The following is a 16,910-nucleotide window of genomic DNA, read 5'->3' on the forward strand; positions in this document are numbered from 1 at the left end:
CTGTTTCTCACAGCTAATTTATTTTCAGTATATTCTCAAATAAAAGAGATCAATGTTCCATATTCAAAACCCTAATTATAAGGAAAACTATAGTCTTTTAAAGTTAATTCTTAAATAGTAATATCTCATCCATACACAACATTGTGAGATACTCTAAATGTTGCAGACCACATGGAACAGTAAAGGCAGAAGGCTAGTTATTATTGCTCAAGCATCCAAATAGGGATTTTGGTTTTTCTGAGAGGTAGATAATTTAACCATATCATTCTATCACTTAAAGATTATTTCACTTGCCAGAAATATGCCTCAGATACTAGACACGAGCATTTGAGTACCAGATCATCATGAGAGGCATAAGCCTGCAATCTCAGCACCCAGAACACTGAGGGGCAGAACAATCTTGAGTCCAAGTTCATCCTGGACTATATAGCAAGTTTCAGGCCCCTCTAAGGTACACAGTGAGACCCTATCAAAATAGAAGGGGCTAAAAATGCCATTCAGTGCCCTACCATTCATAAGGTTCATGGACTCAATTCTCAGCACCACTACAAAAAAGTAACAAAAGCAGCCACATTTCTTTAAGATTTCAATCCCCGTGCCCCCCCACCCCACCCACAGAGATGCAAAGTGGAACAACAAAAGTGCCAAGACCAAAAAACAAGATCAAGAATGGTCAGGTTTGTGAGTAAACTCTCCCAGCCAGTAATTTTAACAGCAGGACCTCAGCTGAGATTCGGAGTACTGCCTTCACTGACTACCACTGGACTGGCTTCTGATGAGTGCTGTTTCTTTACTTCTTCCTAACATTCAAACATTCCCAATCCAGGAAGAGTGCTCCTAAAATATCTATTCTGTCCATATAAGAGAATGCCTTCAAATAGTACTACTTATCTATAAGGCTTGTTTTATTTTTAAAAATCCAACAATATTCTTCAATTAGTATTTGTTCCATGTCAGTATTTTTCACATGACCAAAAATATTTATGTCTCAGAACAGATGCCAACAAGATTTTTGAAACAGATGAATGGTTATGAGAGAGGGCCATAAAACCAAACCTTAATTTACAATGAACATTCTATGGGAGGAGAGGCTCTTGATCTAGTGAAGGTTCTATGCTCCAGTATAGGGGAATGCCAGGGCCAAGAAGCAGGAGTGGGTGGGTTGGGGAGCAGGGCAAGGAGGGGAAGGGATAGGGGATTTTCAGAGAGGAAAATAGGAAAGGGAAGAACATTTGAAAAGTAAATAAAGAAAATATCTAATAAAAAAAAGATCCAGATGACAGTCAATAAAAAGTATTAGAGATAATGTAAAAAAAAAAAAAGAAAAAGAAAAAATAAACTCCCGTGTATCTTTTTAAGAGCAATGAAAAAAATAACTAGGAAAGATAAGCTACTAACATCTGATTAGAGGAGAATTGATATCAAATATGTTGGTTGTCTTACAAAAGCAACAGAACTGGTGTGTAACAAAGTTCTCTTCCCATGCAGAAGTTTCCATCTAAATTTAATTAGTAATAATAATAAAGTTCCCATCTGCCCTGTGCCATTTAAATCGTCTCTAAACAGATAACATCTAACATTTATAACATGCTAGACAATGTTCTCTGAGTTTTGCATGTAGTTTTCATCTTCTCCTCAGGGGGAAAAAAACCCATGAAGTAAAATACACTGGTCCAATTTCATAGGTGCAATAACTAAAGCAGAAAATGCCAGAGTGGATTTGCAGAGCTCACGTGAGGAATAAATCCAAAATTTTAACAGTTAGTCTAGCTTCAGCTCATTACATGCTGCCAGTAAGATAACTATGAGGTGAACTGCACTGCATATGATGAAATATTATATGCTGCCAGTAAGGTAACTATGTAGTGAACTGCATTGCATTTGATGAAATTTGTAAACATTAAGGTTGGGTTGACTAAGGATGTACACTTTGGTTTGAATACATTACTGAACTTCTCCAAGCTTCAGTTTTCTTTCTGTACCATAGTAATAATGAAGAAACAGGTCTTACTTCATAAGTCTATCAGTAGGGTTTACAGGCATTATGTATACAAAGTGTTAGCAGAATGCCTGGCATACGAGTACTGTATAAATATTATTAGCTATGACTAGGACTTATCTTTGTTTTCATAAACTCTTCTTAGAGGTAGTAAGCAAAACTCAGCAATATTAACATAATGGGGGGGGGGCAAAGACCGTAGCACACACCTGCACTCCCAACACTAGGGAGGCTAAGTTAGGAGGATTATGAATGTGAGGCCAGCATGAGCTACAAGGCAAACCCCTTGGGGGCTTAGATATATAGGAAAATGTGTTGAGTACTATATGAACTCAAGACACAATCAGTCCCCTGACATCAAAAATATACAATTAAACCAACTGATTGCAGAATAAACACAAACATCAAAACTTTTATCTTTGAGCTTTCTTCCTAACAAGATGCGTGTATGGTTTTTAAGTTCTCCTTTGTGCTTCTAAATGTATGGTTATCAAACATAGTCAAAGAAGCCTGAAAACACTCCTCCTCCCAAATCCAGTGTGAAAACAATGAAGATACAAAAGGAAATGGGCCACATGCTCTTGTCGCTCCAAATATTTTAACTATCTGGGACTAATGATCTCTTTTAATCGAACTGAAGAGAAACGGCAAGGTGAGAGCTAGAACCTAGGGGAAAAATGATAGACATAAATTAAAAAGGGAGGATGAATTAGAAAGGGAAATTACTCATTAGTAAGTTTAAGGAAAGCAGGTCTTATTCTGCATTTTACCATGTGCCTAGTGCCTGAGAAGCAATCAATGGGCTGCTAAGATTGCCTATCTGTATATTTTAGCTCATAAAACCATGACGTACAAAGAAAAACACAGGAGTATTTTTGTCTAAGAGTAGAGCCAACATTATACTATGTATCCTATGTAGAGTTGGCTTCAGATCAACTCTATAACTATGGCTAAATCATAATCCTCATAATGGACTATGAATTCTATTAGAGATGTAATTTTTACAACTCCAAAATAAGAATCTAAAATATTCTTGTAGGCCACTGCAGGAAGCCTATTAACCCAATTCCTAAGTCAAAGGGACATTTCTACATCATGCTATTTGAAGATATTTTGATGTTACAACAGGGAATCAGTGTGTGTGTGTGTGTGTGTGTGTGTGTGTGTGTGTGTGTGTGGTCATGTATCTATATGGTAAGTCTCTGCTTTCATGATATAAAGTCATAGCAAACCACACAGGTTTCCACTGCTGCATCCATACTTTTAAAGCATAGTAGAAGAATTTATTGCCTAGAAATCAATATAGTACTTTTTAAAAATGTGAAGGCACTTTTCAACAGTAAAGCAGCCCGTGCAAACGAAAACCTGTTTCATACAAACAAAACTATGTTAAAACTTAATAATTTGTTTTCCAAGAGGTTCTTCTTAAAGCAAAGGATGAACACCAAATCCCCCTGTGTGTGTATTCCACTGTCAGCCTGTGCATTCTCATGAGCACTCGTCTGCTCTCAGCCAGACCTCCTCATCCACTTCCCATGCGTATTATCCCATCCAAACAAGCTCACGTATAAACTATATCTGCTACCGTTTCTGTTCTTACACCGCACTTAGGAAGAGACGCTATCTTTAGGAAGATAAATTATTGACATTTTTTATTTTAAAATTTCATAAAGATGTATCTCTTTTTTTCTGAAATGTTGACTACAAAAGAGGGACAGGAACGCACTGCTTTCAGTTTTACATTAGGGATCAAATGTTACCTACAGTGGCCATTTAAAATTCTCCTGCCTCGGCTTCCTAAGTGCTGGGTTATAGACATGTGCTATCATATCTGGCTGAGAAAAAAAAAAAAAAAACTCTTGATCAAATAGTACCTAAAGTCGATAAACCTTTTATAATCAAGGACAGGTCTAAATATAAATAAACAGTTTGGGATGACTACTACCTCACTTTACACTACAGTAAGAGAAAGTCACAGGAACATTCATATAGACTGCATGCAGAAAGGTTTCGGCACAATAAATCCAAAAAGTAGGGACACAGGTCAGAAAGGAACAAGAAAAGTCAATACTTTCAAATACCCTTGTTTGACCCAAACTGGTCCCAATTTAGCCTCTCTTCTGTCTACTATGACAAAATGCCACCACCTAGGTGCTTCTAATCCAGGCAAGTTCTGATAGAGCATCTCTTTTCTATAACGGCCGAGGAAGAAATCTTTTGACGACACAGGAACCTGTGCTTTCTTCTTCTAAGGTCCTGTTCTATAGCACAGGAATTATTACAGAGGAACTGTCCTGGGAATAGTCCTGAGAAGCTCATAAGTGGAGGAAAGGATTTCTGGTATTCTCTTCCCTCCTCCAACATCAAGTTATTTTTCTGACTTTCCTACAATAATTAACAAGCAAAACAGACTGGAAAAGGTCAAAGAGGATGTATTGTGTGTAGTAATGCACAAAAAGATAACACCTTGAAAATGTCAAAAATACAGGTTTAATAATGTGCAACTAATAAAGATGGTTTATAAATTAAATGCCACCTACTACACATTTGGTCCCTAAATATATTAGGCTATTAGTCATTAACGTTAGACCTATAAGTACAAATTTTCCATCTGTGGAAAAGTAATCTGTTTTTAAATTAAAGAGAAATCATTACTTCTTAAAAATAAAACTATCAGGATATAATTCAAGTGTAGCTGCTCATAGTCACTGAGTAAGTTTGATAATAAAACATTTAAGTTTCAACCAATGTACCTATGTTGAAGCACATTTAGCTGAAATAACTTTTAGTCTGGTTTATTTCATCACATATAGTACATTTTTCCAACATAAACATGTACATTCAATATAGAACATTTCCAGCAACAATTACAGTCTAAATTCCTTTCACAGTATATTTTAGTGCAAAGCACTGAGAAGGATAAATGATTTTCTACCTATAGAAGCATTTTATTATGACTTTCTAGATCTTCAACATTTAAAAATTTATACAAAAAGGATACAGATGGACAGGGTCCATTCTAAGTACAGCTGTGAACCTATATAAAAACATGGTATATTTTCTGCAGTACCTTTTAAAATAATTTGACACAAATTACTAAAAAATAAAATTTCCCTAAAAGTACAAAATATTGATACACAAAACCTGTCCAAAATTTCATAAAGATAGATGTATTTCTTTTTTTCCTAAAATCTTGATTACAAAAGATGAACAAGAATTCATTATTTTCAATTTTACAGTAGGACTCAAATATTATCTAAAGGGGTCATTTAAAATTTTTGCTTGGGAGAAAAAACTAAGATGGACACCCCTATCTTCCTTTTCCAGCAACACTTAAAGAAATAAAATAGAAACATAAGAAGTGGTTGCACATGGATTGTCTGCATCTATAAAATATCAGTAAGCTATTTATTACCTTCATATAAACAGTAGTAAATGTGTGTTCTTTAAAAAAATAGGAACTGAGAAGTAAGATTGCATCTATCATTAAAGTGCTTTATATAAAATTTAAAGAAAAATAGGGGAATGTTTAATTTTCATAAAAACGTCTAATGTTTACAAATGATAAATGTAATAATGATCTATGCATAAAATGAACTGGAACTTTTTGTAGTATATATTTTAGAATAAAACTTTCAAACATTTAAGTGCTAAAGAAAAAATTTTAAATGGATTCAAATAATTATAAATATTCAGTAGGCTACTAAATATTCATAATGTATTGATACTAATTTGTCTTTTGATCCTACTAACATACTCTCTACAAAAAATCATATTTATCTATACAATCTAGATAAAATTTTGCATGTAAAGCAAAATAAACTTAAACCACTAAAAATACAAAGTTTATATCAATTGAAAACTATTATTTCCTTCAGGATGTTGATCATTTTAATCAACAAATTATTTGGAAAGTGAAATTCCCAACATTTTTGTAGAAATTGTAGGCCATATATTCAAGGTCTATGGAGACAATATATGATATTACAGCGACTCGAAAGTGCTGGAATGGGCATTGCCTTAGAAACTGGTTAGATGGTTATTGTTTTAGTCAGTATCAGCAGTTACAGTTGAAATTTTATGAAAATGTTCTTTTTTTTCCTCATAGTACCATGTGAAGACGTTTAGTGGTTCTAACAACTTAAAGTCTTTCCACAAAAATGAACTCCAAACCTTTTCGTACATCACTTGAAGTTATCTGAGGAGAAATAGGAATAAATGAACACTTTTGAGTTTACCAATAAAACCTTGTCTTCAAATTACACAACAGCAATGACTTCTAAAGGATGGTTTCATCTTAAGTTTTCCACACAAGTAAAAACAGTGTGACAAGCAAACCACATTAACATGAACATGCTACTACTAAGCAGTCAAACTAAGAACTTCACTTTAGAGGCTGTATCTCAGACTCATTTACTACTAGGGATGTTAAATGTCTAAGTGCAAGGGACATAGATGCTGCAGGCAAACTTTAAAGATAAAGACTTACAAAAACAAGTATAGAAGGTCCACTCCCTATTTGACATCACATTTTATAATATTTAATTTGTTCCAAAATTTCTTTTAAAAAGTAGAATTGTTCTCTCTTCCAAAGGGGGTTTTGCTTTCCTTTTGGTCACAATCAATCAATCTCTCTCTCCTCTCTCTCTCTCTCTCTCTCTCTCCCTCTCTCTCCCTCTCTCTCCCTCTCTCTCTCTCTCTCTCTCTCTCTCTCTCTCTCTCTCTCTCTCACACACACACACACACACACCACTACTGAATAATACTAACTACATTGAAATGACCACTTATAAGTTTATTAAACAGAAAGGGAAACAAGAATATATGTACCTAAAAAATCTTCCCTATAGATCAAAATTTAAAAACTCACTAACATATAATCCCGAAAAGAAACAAACTAACAAACGTATGTTTACTAACTTCCCCCTTCCCCTGGAAGTAATGTGCTAAAAGTAATAATGTTAATTTTTCTAAATTCCATCTGGAGACTTTTTTTCTAATGCTACACCTTACTTAACCATTTTTAAAAAATTACAATAATTACAATGCCTTAAAATGTTTTTCCTGTAATTATCTCCTTCATAAGTTCATTCTAATATATTTAACTTTCCTACAATGCATTAGGATTAGTAGACTAAATAAAATTAGTAGACTGAGTCAAATTAAACTTGTGCAAGTTAGTTAAACATGAGATTTCTATGTAAACATAGACCAAAATAAATGTATATATTTTCCAACATTAAAACAAAAACAAAAGCACTGACCCTGTGTCATCTACCTACAGCTACATTGCATTGTCCTGTGGAAGGCAAGTTCTAAAATCAACTTTTGTTCCCAAACTACTGGAATAAAGGTTGCTGAGAGATAAAAGCAATAACCATCCCTCTTACAGTTCCTACTGCCATACGATTTATGGAAGAAAAAAATGTTAAAATGGAACCAGCTATAAATTATGGCCAAATGATTTTGTTTAGTTCGATGAGGGGGAAAGGGAACAAAACTCTAACTGTTCCTCACCAGACAAGAGCCTTAGATCTTGTACTTCGGCCTTTGGTTTTGTTTCCTTCAGGTGAATTGGTAGCATTTGCCTTATGAGTTTTCTTATGATGTTCAAGGTAAGTCTTTTTGGCAAATGCCTTTCCACATTTATTGCATCTGTGAAGAGAAAAGTTTTTTGTGACTTTCACTTCAATACCGACGTCGGCTACTTCATACTTTTTACTTGGAGAATTGGAAGTGCCATCCTGTTTTGAGTCATTATGTTTTGCTTCCTCCCTTGAAGGGCCTCTTTTTGCCACTTTGTTTAGAACAAAATCAATAGGCTTTTTTATAGCTCTGATCTCTAAACTGGCTGTGATTTTCCCAAGGTAACGAGATGACTTTTTATGAACCACAGTTATATGTCTTATCACATCACGTTTCCGACGGGTTTCGTAAGTGCAGAGAGGACACTTGTAGAACTTAACATAAATGTTATTTCCATCTGTGTGCAACTCAATGTGTTTAGTCAAGTTCTGCTTGGAAGTAAACTGGCGTTTACAGAGTTTACAGTAAAGTTGCTTAAAGTCAAAGCCAGCTGAAAGTTTTGGTTTCCTGGTTTTTTGCTGGCCACCTGCAGCCGAAGGGCTAGCTGATTTAGGGCTTTCAGAGTCCTGTTTAACTTTGTTTTTCTGTGTTGCTGGTGTGTTCTTTTTTTCATTTGAATGATTTGTTCCCTTGAGTTCATTCTGTGGAGAATGGGTAATGGAAGGGGGTGAAGACTCTACAGAATCTGCTAGCTCAACTTTTACTTCTGAACTGTTGGCAGTATTATTAGGGCCTTTCTCTCTTTTAGAGTTTGCTCCAGAAAGAGTTATCTTGTGGACAATTTGCATATGTCTCTTAAGCATTATTTGTGAACTGTATTTCCTCTTGCAAAGGAGGCATTTGCATGCAGTTAAATTGTATTCAGCCTTTGAAGACTTTTGTTTGCGAGTCTTAAAAGATTTTTTAGGAGAAGCAGAATCCAGGAACAAAGGCTGCCCAGGCTTTGTCGCTATATCAGGAGTAATTGAATCCCTCCTTAGTCCTCTGTGAACTTCATCAAAATGCCTCCTTACATTCGCTTTTGTAGCAAATGATTTACAACAAACTGGACAGCTCCTACTTAATGAAACTAGAACACTCTTACTGCGTCCTTTTGAAGACTGGTTTGGAGTCTTCCGTGTTTCAATGTATTTTTTTAGTTCTTCCATCTTTTTTTTGTGTACTTTTCGAATGTGACGACGAACACCTCGTCTAGAATTGAATTCTTTTCTACAAAGACAACATATCAACTGGTGACCAAGGTCAGAACTGTCAGACGTCTCCAAGTCAGCCTGTGATTCCTGAGGTTGCTCCTCAGTGGGAGCTGCAGCTTCATCTACAACAGTCTCTATAGAAGGAGGCTCTATGGCCTCCTCCACCTCTGTATCTGCGTCGGGGACTGCTTTCAGCTGTTCTGAGCTTGTCTCCTGTATTTGAACTTCAGTTTGTTCAGGTGTACTGCTTGACTCGGTCACTTCAGCAGGGTTATCAGTCCTTGAAATATATTGAAACACTGCATTTTGGTTGGTTTCTATGGGTTCTAGCTTAATAATATATTCTCTCTTGTCCACTCTTGGATATATGGCTTCTAGGAGATCACTTATGGCTTGGCTTTGTTTATCATTTACATCAGGAAGATCTGTTAAGAAAATAAAAATTGTTTTTAACCTGAAAGAATTAACTTGTTCTCACCCTCTAATATTTTAAAATATATAATGAAACCTCTTTTAGTCGTATATGTATCTTTTTATAGCATTATCTACTTTCAGCATTTTGTGAATATAAACCTAGTTATTAACTATATTAAAATTTTGCTTTAATTTACCAAATGAGAAAGGTATAATCTAAAATGTCACTTCTGCTTCTAAGTTCCCTTATTATAAAATACACAAGCACATGGATCACTCTAAACAATAAAAATACGATCACTTGGTTTTTTAGTCTGAAAATTTTAGAATACCAAAGCCAACTCAAGAAGTTACAACCCAGAATGGATAAAATATCAGGAAGGATGTTACTATACATATGATTTTTAATACAATATAATAGCATTCAAGTTAATGTAAGCCTTAATAAACAATGCAGATTACTTCCACTGGGACAGCTGAACATCTCACAGAAATAAGATATTTGCATGTCAACATAAATGCCATGAGGTATAAAAACCCAGCCTTATACAATTTTCTCAACATAATATCTTAATAAAACAATTGGTTAAAAACTATCCATTAGTCTGGTTTTGCTTATTTATTCAATAGCAACCCCTTCAATAGGCAACCAAATAGCAACAAGGCTGGCTGGCATCAGTTATGGTTCCACATACAATTCTAAAATCTAGTTATACTACTAAATCTAATAACCACTGTAATTCTTCTAATACTCTCTCCTTCTCATTTTTCATGAGTGTGCTTGGTGTGTATATGTTTACATATGTGGGTATATGTGTGTGTGTGTGTATGTGGAAACCCAAGATTGCTATTCAGTCATCCCCCATCACATCAATCCTTATTCACTGAGGCTGCTCGCTAGTCAGCTTGCTTTAGGGATTCCCGGGTCTCCACAGTCTGAGGCTGACGGGACGCTCCAGACAGGCTGCTGTCCACTCTGCATGTATGTGGGTCTAGAAACAAAGACTCTGATCCTCAAGCTTTTGTGACGAGCCATCTTCCCAGCCCTCGTCATGCAGTGTGACAATACTTTCATGAAAGTATATGTAGAACCACCAAGAAGAATGCACAAAAATCTGGCAACTCCATTTATCAATTGCACTATGGAAATTACTTCTATAACTTAATATACTAAAGAACATCAAGAAATCAAAAACTACTTTAATTAAATTGTTAGATTTTTAAACTATTTTCTCTAGACTACCTTTTAATTTACAGCTCAATAATAAAAAGCTCAATACGATCAAATATAAGCGCATGGAATATCTTAAACACTAAAAATGTTATTACTTTTAGTCTCAAAGTTTTAGACCAGCAAAACCAACCCGAAGTTTCTATAACCCAGGATGGTTAAAGCACCATAAAGAATATTATCTTAAGTTCCCATAAAATATGACCAAATTCTTTATATTAAAATTTCTTACAAATAGGAAATATTTATCTATACCCTATAATACATTTTAACACAATTTAACAATAATTAAATAAACGCCTTATTATTCAGTTTTTGCATTATATCTCCCTACCAAAAAACTTTAAAACAAAAAAAAAAAAAAGGTGAGTTTAAGCTGAAAAATGCAAAAGATCCACAATGTATCTATGGTATCAGGCTACTAAAGTAAGTATCTCATTTTGTAAATCCACAAAGTTTAAATTCCTGAACAAGAAACAATGAAGTTACCTAGTATTACTGTTGTAAAGAATTTACATTAACTCTTAAAAAGAAGAAAAAATAACACTACACATATTATTTATAAATGCAAGTACATTACATTCAAAAAACAATTGGTTCTACAAAGACTATTAGCATACTACTTGCTTTTATTCACAAAAACATAATAATCTTGCCTGTCTAGATTCAATCTAGTACTGGCTATGTTATCTCTAAATAAATTTCACTAAGAACAAATATAACCTTTATATTAAGATCCAGAAAACACTAAAAGGTTAATAAATATTTTAATGCTCTCTGCCATTCTCAAAGTATCAAGTAATCTACTCATTTTTTGCTACTTACTGGAAGCATCCTCACTTACTTAAGGAGAGTCTGAGTATGTAATCAATCATACTTAGCAACAAGTTGTTAAATTAAAATAATATACTATTAAAATGCTCCCTTAAAGACAGCATTAATATTCTAACTTTCAAATATTAGCTAAACTATATATGGCCCATATAGACATTCAAAAACAATTCTCAATATTTCAATACAAATAAATATACTCACAGATTTAAACTCATAGATTAGGAAAAAAAACAAATGAAAAATGCTGATATAAAGTATATCTAAGAAACTGAATATAACAATATCAAGTGTTTCATATCTTCAACACTAAATTATCTATAACTAGATATCAATTCCACTTTAATGCAAAAATACATTGAAGCAGTAAAAATACTTAGCTCTAAAATATATAACTGAATATGTGAACATATGAATAAAACTTACTGTCATCCATTTGGAGACTTGGTGGGCAGTAAAATTTTTTATGGGTAATTAAATTTGGTAATCCTCTAAAGAGACTACGGCATAATTTACATTCAAAAATAGTGTCCACATCTTTTAATAAAATATGTTTAAGTTGTTTGGTTCCTGGAGGGAAAAGAAATATATAAAAATTAATTCTGACCCGCGCTTTTTAAAAGGTATTAACCTGATAATCCAAAAGCACATTTACTCTGAAAACAAAACACAGGTAAAGCCAATGCTATTTCCTACCACAGAACATTTATTAACTGATTAATTCCAAGCAAATACTACGATTTGGCAATTTAGAGAGCCAAACTGTGATGTCCTTCTCCCACTTCAGTAGTCAATCAATTCCAAGGCAGTGGTTTTGACATGATTGAGCACTGAAAATAAAGACATATATAGCCTTCCCTAGGGATTGTGATTTGGTAGGTCTGGAAAAGATAAAAAATGTTTCTCATCATTTCTTTCCATTTCTGCTGGTTCTGCCAGCTCTTTTCTAAACATGGAAGTGAAAAATAAGGTTTGGGTTTTTTTTATTTTTTAACACATTTCTCAATTCATTAAAGGTCCAGTTTTTACCACAAGATTATATATGAGTATCCTTTTAAAATTCAGTTTACATTACTTCAGGCTCTGGGCCAACATGGAGTTATGCTATTTGGTGATAAAGCAAAGAACCTTTTCCCCTACTGAGGGAATTTTGAATTTTGCTCAGGCTTCGGATAGCACTATCAATTTATATATCTCAAGTCTTTATCCATGAGAAATCTTGCCCCAATTCCAATTACTTATCAATATAATTACTGTGGTCTAATATAGCTTATCCATTATATTATAAACCCTCAAAGCAGCCAAGACCAAGCCTACCACATTTATAACCACAAGTGTTCGGTTCTAATAACAGAAAAGTGCTACTGAGCTAGGGAATCTATGCACGTTGGTGGGATCAAAAGACACAGAATAATTGGCAACAAAAAATTATCAAAACTTTGTTTTTACTTCCTACAGATCTTTGCTATAGTAACTTACTAATCAATATCAATAACTTAATATTGTTACTTTCATTGACAAGGTATCCTGAATAATAATACCCTTAGCATCATTTAAATACTGAATGTTCTGTCATTTAACAAGCATTTTTGCCTGTCTATGAAGCTCTGGTACTACTTAAGAATATAAACTATCTTAACATAGTGTAATTAAAATTGTAGGGTCTACCACACCCAGACATTAGGTGGAGCTCCAGAAAGCCTGCAGAAAGGGAGGAGGAAGTACTGTGGGAGCCAGAGGAGTCAAAGACACCAAAATACAACTCACAGAATGAATTAAGTAGGGCTCAGAGGGGTTCACGGACACTTAAAGGGTAATCACACCCCTGTATGGGTCTGTGCTGGGTCTTATGTCTACATGCTATGGTTGTTCAGCTTGGCGTGTCTGTGGTACTCCTAACAGTATGGGGAGGGGGTGTCTCTGACTCTTTTGCCTGCTCTTGGGACGCTTTCCCTCCTACTTGATAAGGGTTTGAGCCTAGTCTTATTACATCTTGTTATATGCTATGTTCTGTTGGTATCACTTGAAAGCCTGCTCTTCTCTGAAGGGAAAGAGGAGCAGTGGATCTGGGAGAGAGAAGGGGGAGGGGGGACTGGGAGGAGGGGAAAGAGAGGAGCTTACAGTTAAGATGCACCATCCAAGAGGAGAATAAAAAGAAAAATATAGGGTCTATAAAAGTTCAATGTTTCTAACCCAATCTTTAGCAATTTAATTTACCTTTAACTTTTAAGAGTATATTTTATCATTATGTTAAAAATAGGCCAGACCTCAAAATTCTATTGTAAAAAGATAATACAACTTATAAGTGTAGCCAGACTTTTCTATTTTGTGTGTTCTTTTTCCCACTCTTTAGCCCACTATTCCACCCCTAGTTTCACTCCCTTTTACTAGATCACTAGATAGGAGAGAAAGGAGGAAAGGGGAGGAAAAAGAAGAGGGGGGAGGGGAGGGGAGGGGATCCTTGAATCTATTTTCTTCTTGTTTCTTCTTTGAGCACAACTACTAACAAACTACAAGCAACCCCTCTAATGACCAGCCTCTCGGGACTAGCATTTCTGTCCTCTGAAAAGTCCTCAGATTTCCAAACACCTCACAATCACAGAAACTACCAGCGCTGGCAAAACCATGCCGCTGCTAGTGCACATGGCAAATCATAGAAAGCTGCTTCGAAGCAGCCCTGTATCCCCACACCTGGATTAAACCAGATTCTTATAATATTTCTGTGTTTCTGTGTAAAGAAACCAAATTCCCAGAATTGTCACTACAGAGAAGATTTGTTAATCTGATCTTGTCTAGCTGTATTTTTTTTTCTGTTTTTGTTGTTGTTTTGTTTTGTTTTTCAAGACAAAGTTTCTCTGTGTAGTCCTGGCTATCCTGGAAGTAGCTCTGTAGACTAGAATGGCCTCAAAATCAGAGGTCTGCCTGCCTCTGCTGGGATTAAAGGCACCACCACCTGGTTAGTTACATATAATATCTGTGGGTTTTTGGTTTGTTTTGTTTTTTTAGCTTATTCATCTTGTATCATAGAACAAAACAAAACTAATTTCATATTACAAAGGAGTTGATGATAGCTAATATATTTGGTTCCTATCTAGCCCCAAAGTGATTACCAAGCTATGTGAGGTAAACCAAGGACTGAAATACTTCAGCTAAGCCTCTGTTACAGATAAACATTTAGTTTCATTAAATGTAGCTGAATATAGGGAGGGGATAAAAGTAAATTTTTATGTACTGGTTCTAAATTAAAAGAACCACTAGACTCAAAATAGAATCATGTCTCTAGAAAATGAGAACAGAGCCTATTGTGGCAAATATACCTGCAGGATATAGCAAAGAGACAGATGCAAGAGATCACGAGTGAGGCCAGCCTGGGCTATATCTTTGGCTCTGCAGTTAAAATCACTTACTGCACTTGCAGAAGACCTGGATTCGGTTCCCACTACCCGTATAAAGACAGACTCACAACCATCCATAAATCCAGTTCCAGGGCATCCAACAACCTCTTTGGCCTCAGCAGATACCCAGTATGCATACAGAGTACAAATGCACATGCAAGCAAAAGACTTGTACACATAACATAAAAATAAATCTTTCTTAAAAATAGTTGACACTGAAGGAAAAACGACTGAAGAAAAATAAATCTAACTAAAAACTGCAGCTAAAGGGGTGAGAAAGATGGCTATGTGGGTAAGAGGATGTTCTGGTCTTGCAGAGGATGCAAGCTTGGTTTTCTGCCCTCCTCTGGAAGCTCATAACTGCCTTCAACTTCAGGTCCAGAAGGATCCAGCATCTCTGGCCTCTGCAGGTACCTACAGAGTACATGTTCACTCTACTAAATTTACACACACATACACAAATGTAATTAAAAATAGTTTAAAATTAACTTTTAAATTTAACTTTTAAGTTTAAATAAGCAAATAGCAGCATATGCAAAGCATTATCAATCTTACATAAACATGAGGTTATAATTAATAAACAATAAAATATAAAAGTAAAAGTATTTATTTCCTTAAATTAGGTCACTTTGTCCACTAGGATTTCTTGATCTTAAAAAAAAGAAAAACATCAATTTCTTAATTATTCCTAGTTTGTTCTATTTAGTAGCGAGCATATTACTTATTCTTAATAAGCATAAAAAGTACCTTCTCTATCCTACCAGTTATAAACACTTTCCTCAAAATGCAAACACACACGCACATGCGCACGCACACGCATGCGCACGCACGCACACACATGCCAGTTACTGTTGACTCAGGTATACCAATTTCTTTCAGGTCAGATTCAGCAAACGTTTTCTTGCTCTCTGTCCTCCGTGTGACTCGTACTATAACACCTCCTTCCCTGTTCTGACTCCTAATACCTTCAGATGCCAGGTCGGATGTCACTTCCACTAGGAAGCCTTCTCTGAGCTGCCTATGAATAACCTATCATCTGCATTCTCAACGTCCCTTCTCATCTCCCCAGCTGTCTCACTCTCCTGCATTTAGTCAGTGTTCTGTGTACCAACTCTGCTATGATATCTAAGAGACAATGCTCACCACGGTGTTCCTATCTTCAGGACAATGCCTGGATGACTTTATTAACTACTCTCTGTATATGATTTTCTAATGCTACAGACTTACAAATGAGAAAACTAAGATGTGTCTTATTGCACAAACAGATATTAAAAGGTTTCAGCCACCATTTAAGATGCTATATTTTTTCCATCATAATAGAATGGATTTATTCAAAAAAATAGCTACCACTTTTCTGACTGCTTTGTCACAAACAGACACAGCCTCTGTCGTACTAAAACTCCTCTTCTCCTGAGACACAGGCATGGTAATCTAGACAACAGCATAAGGTTCATGCACACCGGGAATCCCAAGAAAGAATCATGCTGATTTCATCCAAATTAGTTTTTTAAAAAGCAATCACTCTCTTTTTTTTGTTTAGCTTCTTAAATTACCTTAGAACTTGCTACTTAATAGATCATCAATCAGGACCTTAACATCAATAATAACAAAAAAACCCTCCACCCAAGGGTAACACTGATACATACAATAATGACTTTTAAATAGGATAAATTACTTTAAGACTGTGCCTACTTGATGAATCTTTCACTTTCCCCAAACAAACACTTAATGTAGCGCCTATTAAATGTCACATACAATACTATTCAATTCCCTGGAAACATGTACGTAAAGGAGATGGCTCTGTAACACTGAAAACTTCAAACCTGTGTAACTACCTGCTCTCAAGAACAAAATCCTACAAGACATGCTTGGAAGATGAATGCTAAAAATAATAAATTAACCCAAAATATATCTAGTACCATTTTAAATCTCCTATAATTGCTATATAACAATCAAAAAAATTGGCTGGGCAGTGGTGGCGCACCTTCCCTCATTTTCCTGTTTCTAACTTTTAGTACATTCTACAATTTCTTTGCCTCTGTAAGGTAACTTAGAGACTAACACAGATTAATCTCAACTAAATCAATATAACTACCTAAAAGATATTGTGGGTTTTTTTTCTTCAAAATTCTGTTCTGAAGGAAGTCAGAGAGAAAGGAAGAGAAAGAAAGTAGATAGCAGAGGTAAGAAAGAAATTTTAATTTAAGCCAAGAAAGTAGTGCAAACCTGACACAAACACTGAACTGAGCATGTTAAGAGAA

General features: G+C 35.1%; 1 protein-coding gene across 14 annotated transcripts in view; it reads right to left on the reverse strand.

The window, feature by feature from the left end:
* The window catches only part of Zfp800 (zinc finger protein 800), a 187,486-nt gene that overhangs the window by 24,913 nt on the left and 145,663 nt on the right, over positions 1–16,910 (reverse strand). For 9 of the 14 annotated variants that reach the window (XM_006505150.4, XM_006505146.4, XM_011241073.3 and 6 more), the window contains 2 exons: positions 11,681–11,824; positions 7,517–9,203 (listed from right to left, as the gene is read on the reverse strand). In XM_006505150.4, the coding sequence (XP_006505213.1) occupies positions 7,517–9,203; positions 11,681–11,824 (1,831 nt within the window). Of the gene's footprint in view, positions 1–4,466; positions 6,198–7,516; positions 9,204–11,680; positions 11,825–16,910 lie in introns of those variants that run through there. The other 5 variants (NM_001364596.1, NM_001081678.2, NM_001364595.1 and 2 more) reach the window with 2 other exon arrangements.

Source organism: Mus musculus, chromosome 6 (genome assembly GCF_000001635.26).
Source record: "Mus musculus strain C57BL/6J chromosome 6, GRCm38.p6 C57BL/6J".
In the NCBI taxonomy this organism is placed as follows: Eukaryota; Metazoa; Chordata; class Mammalia; order Rodentia; family Muridae; genus Mus; species Mus musculus.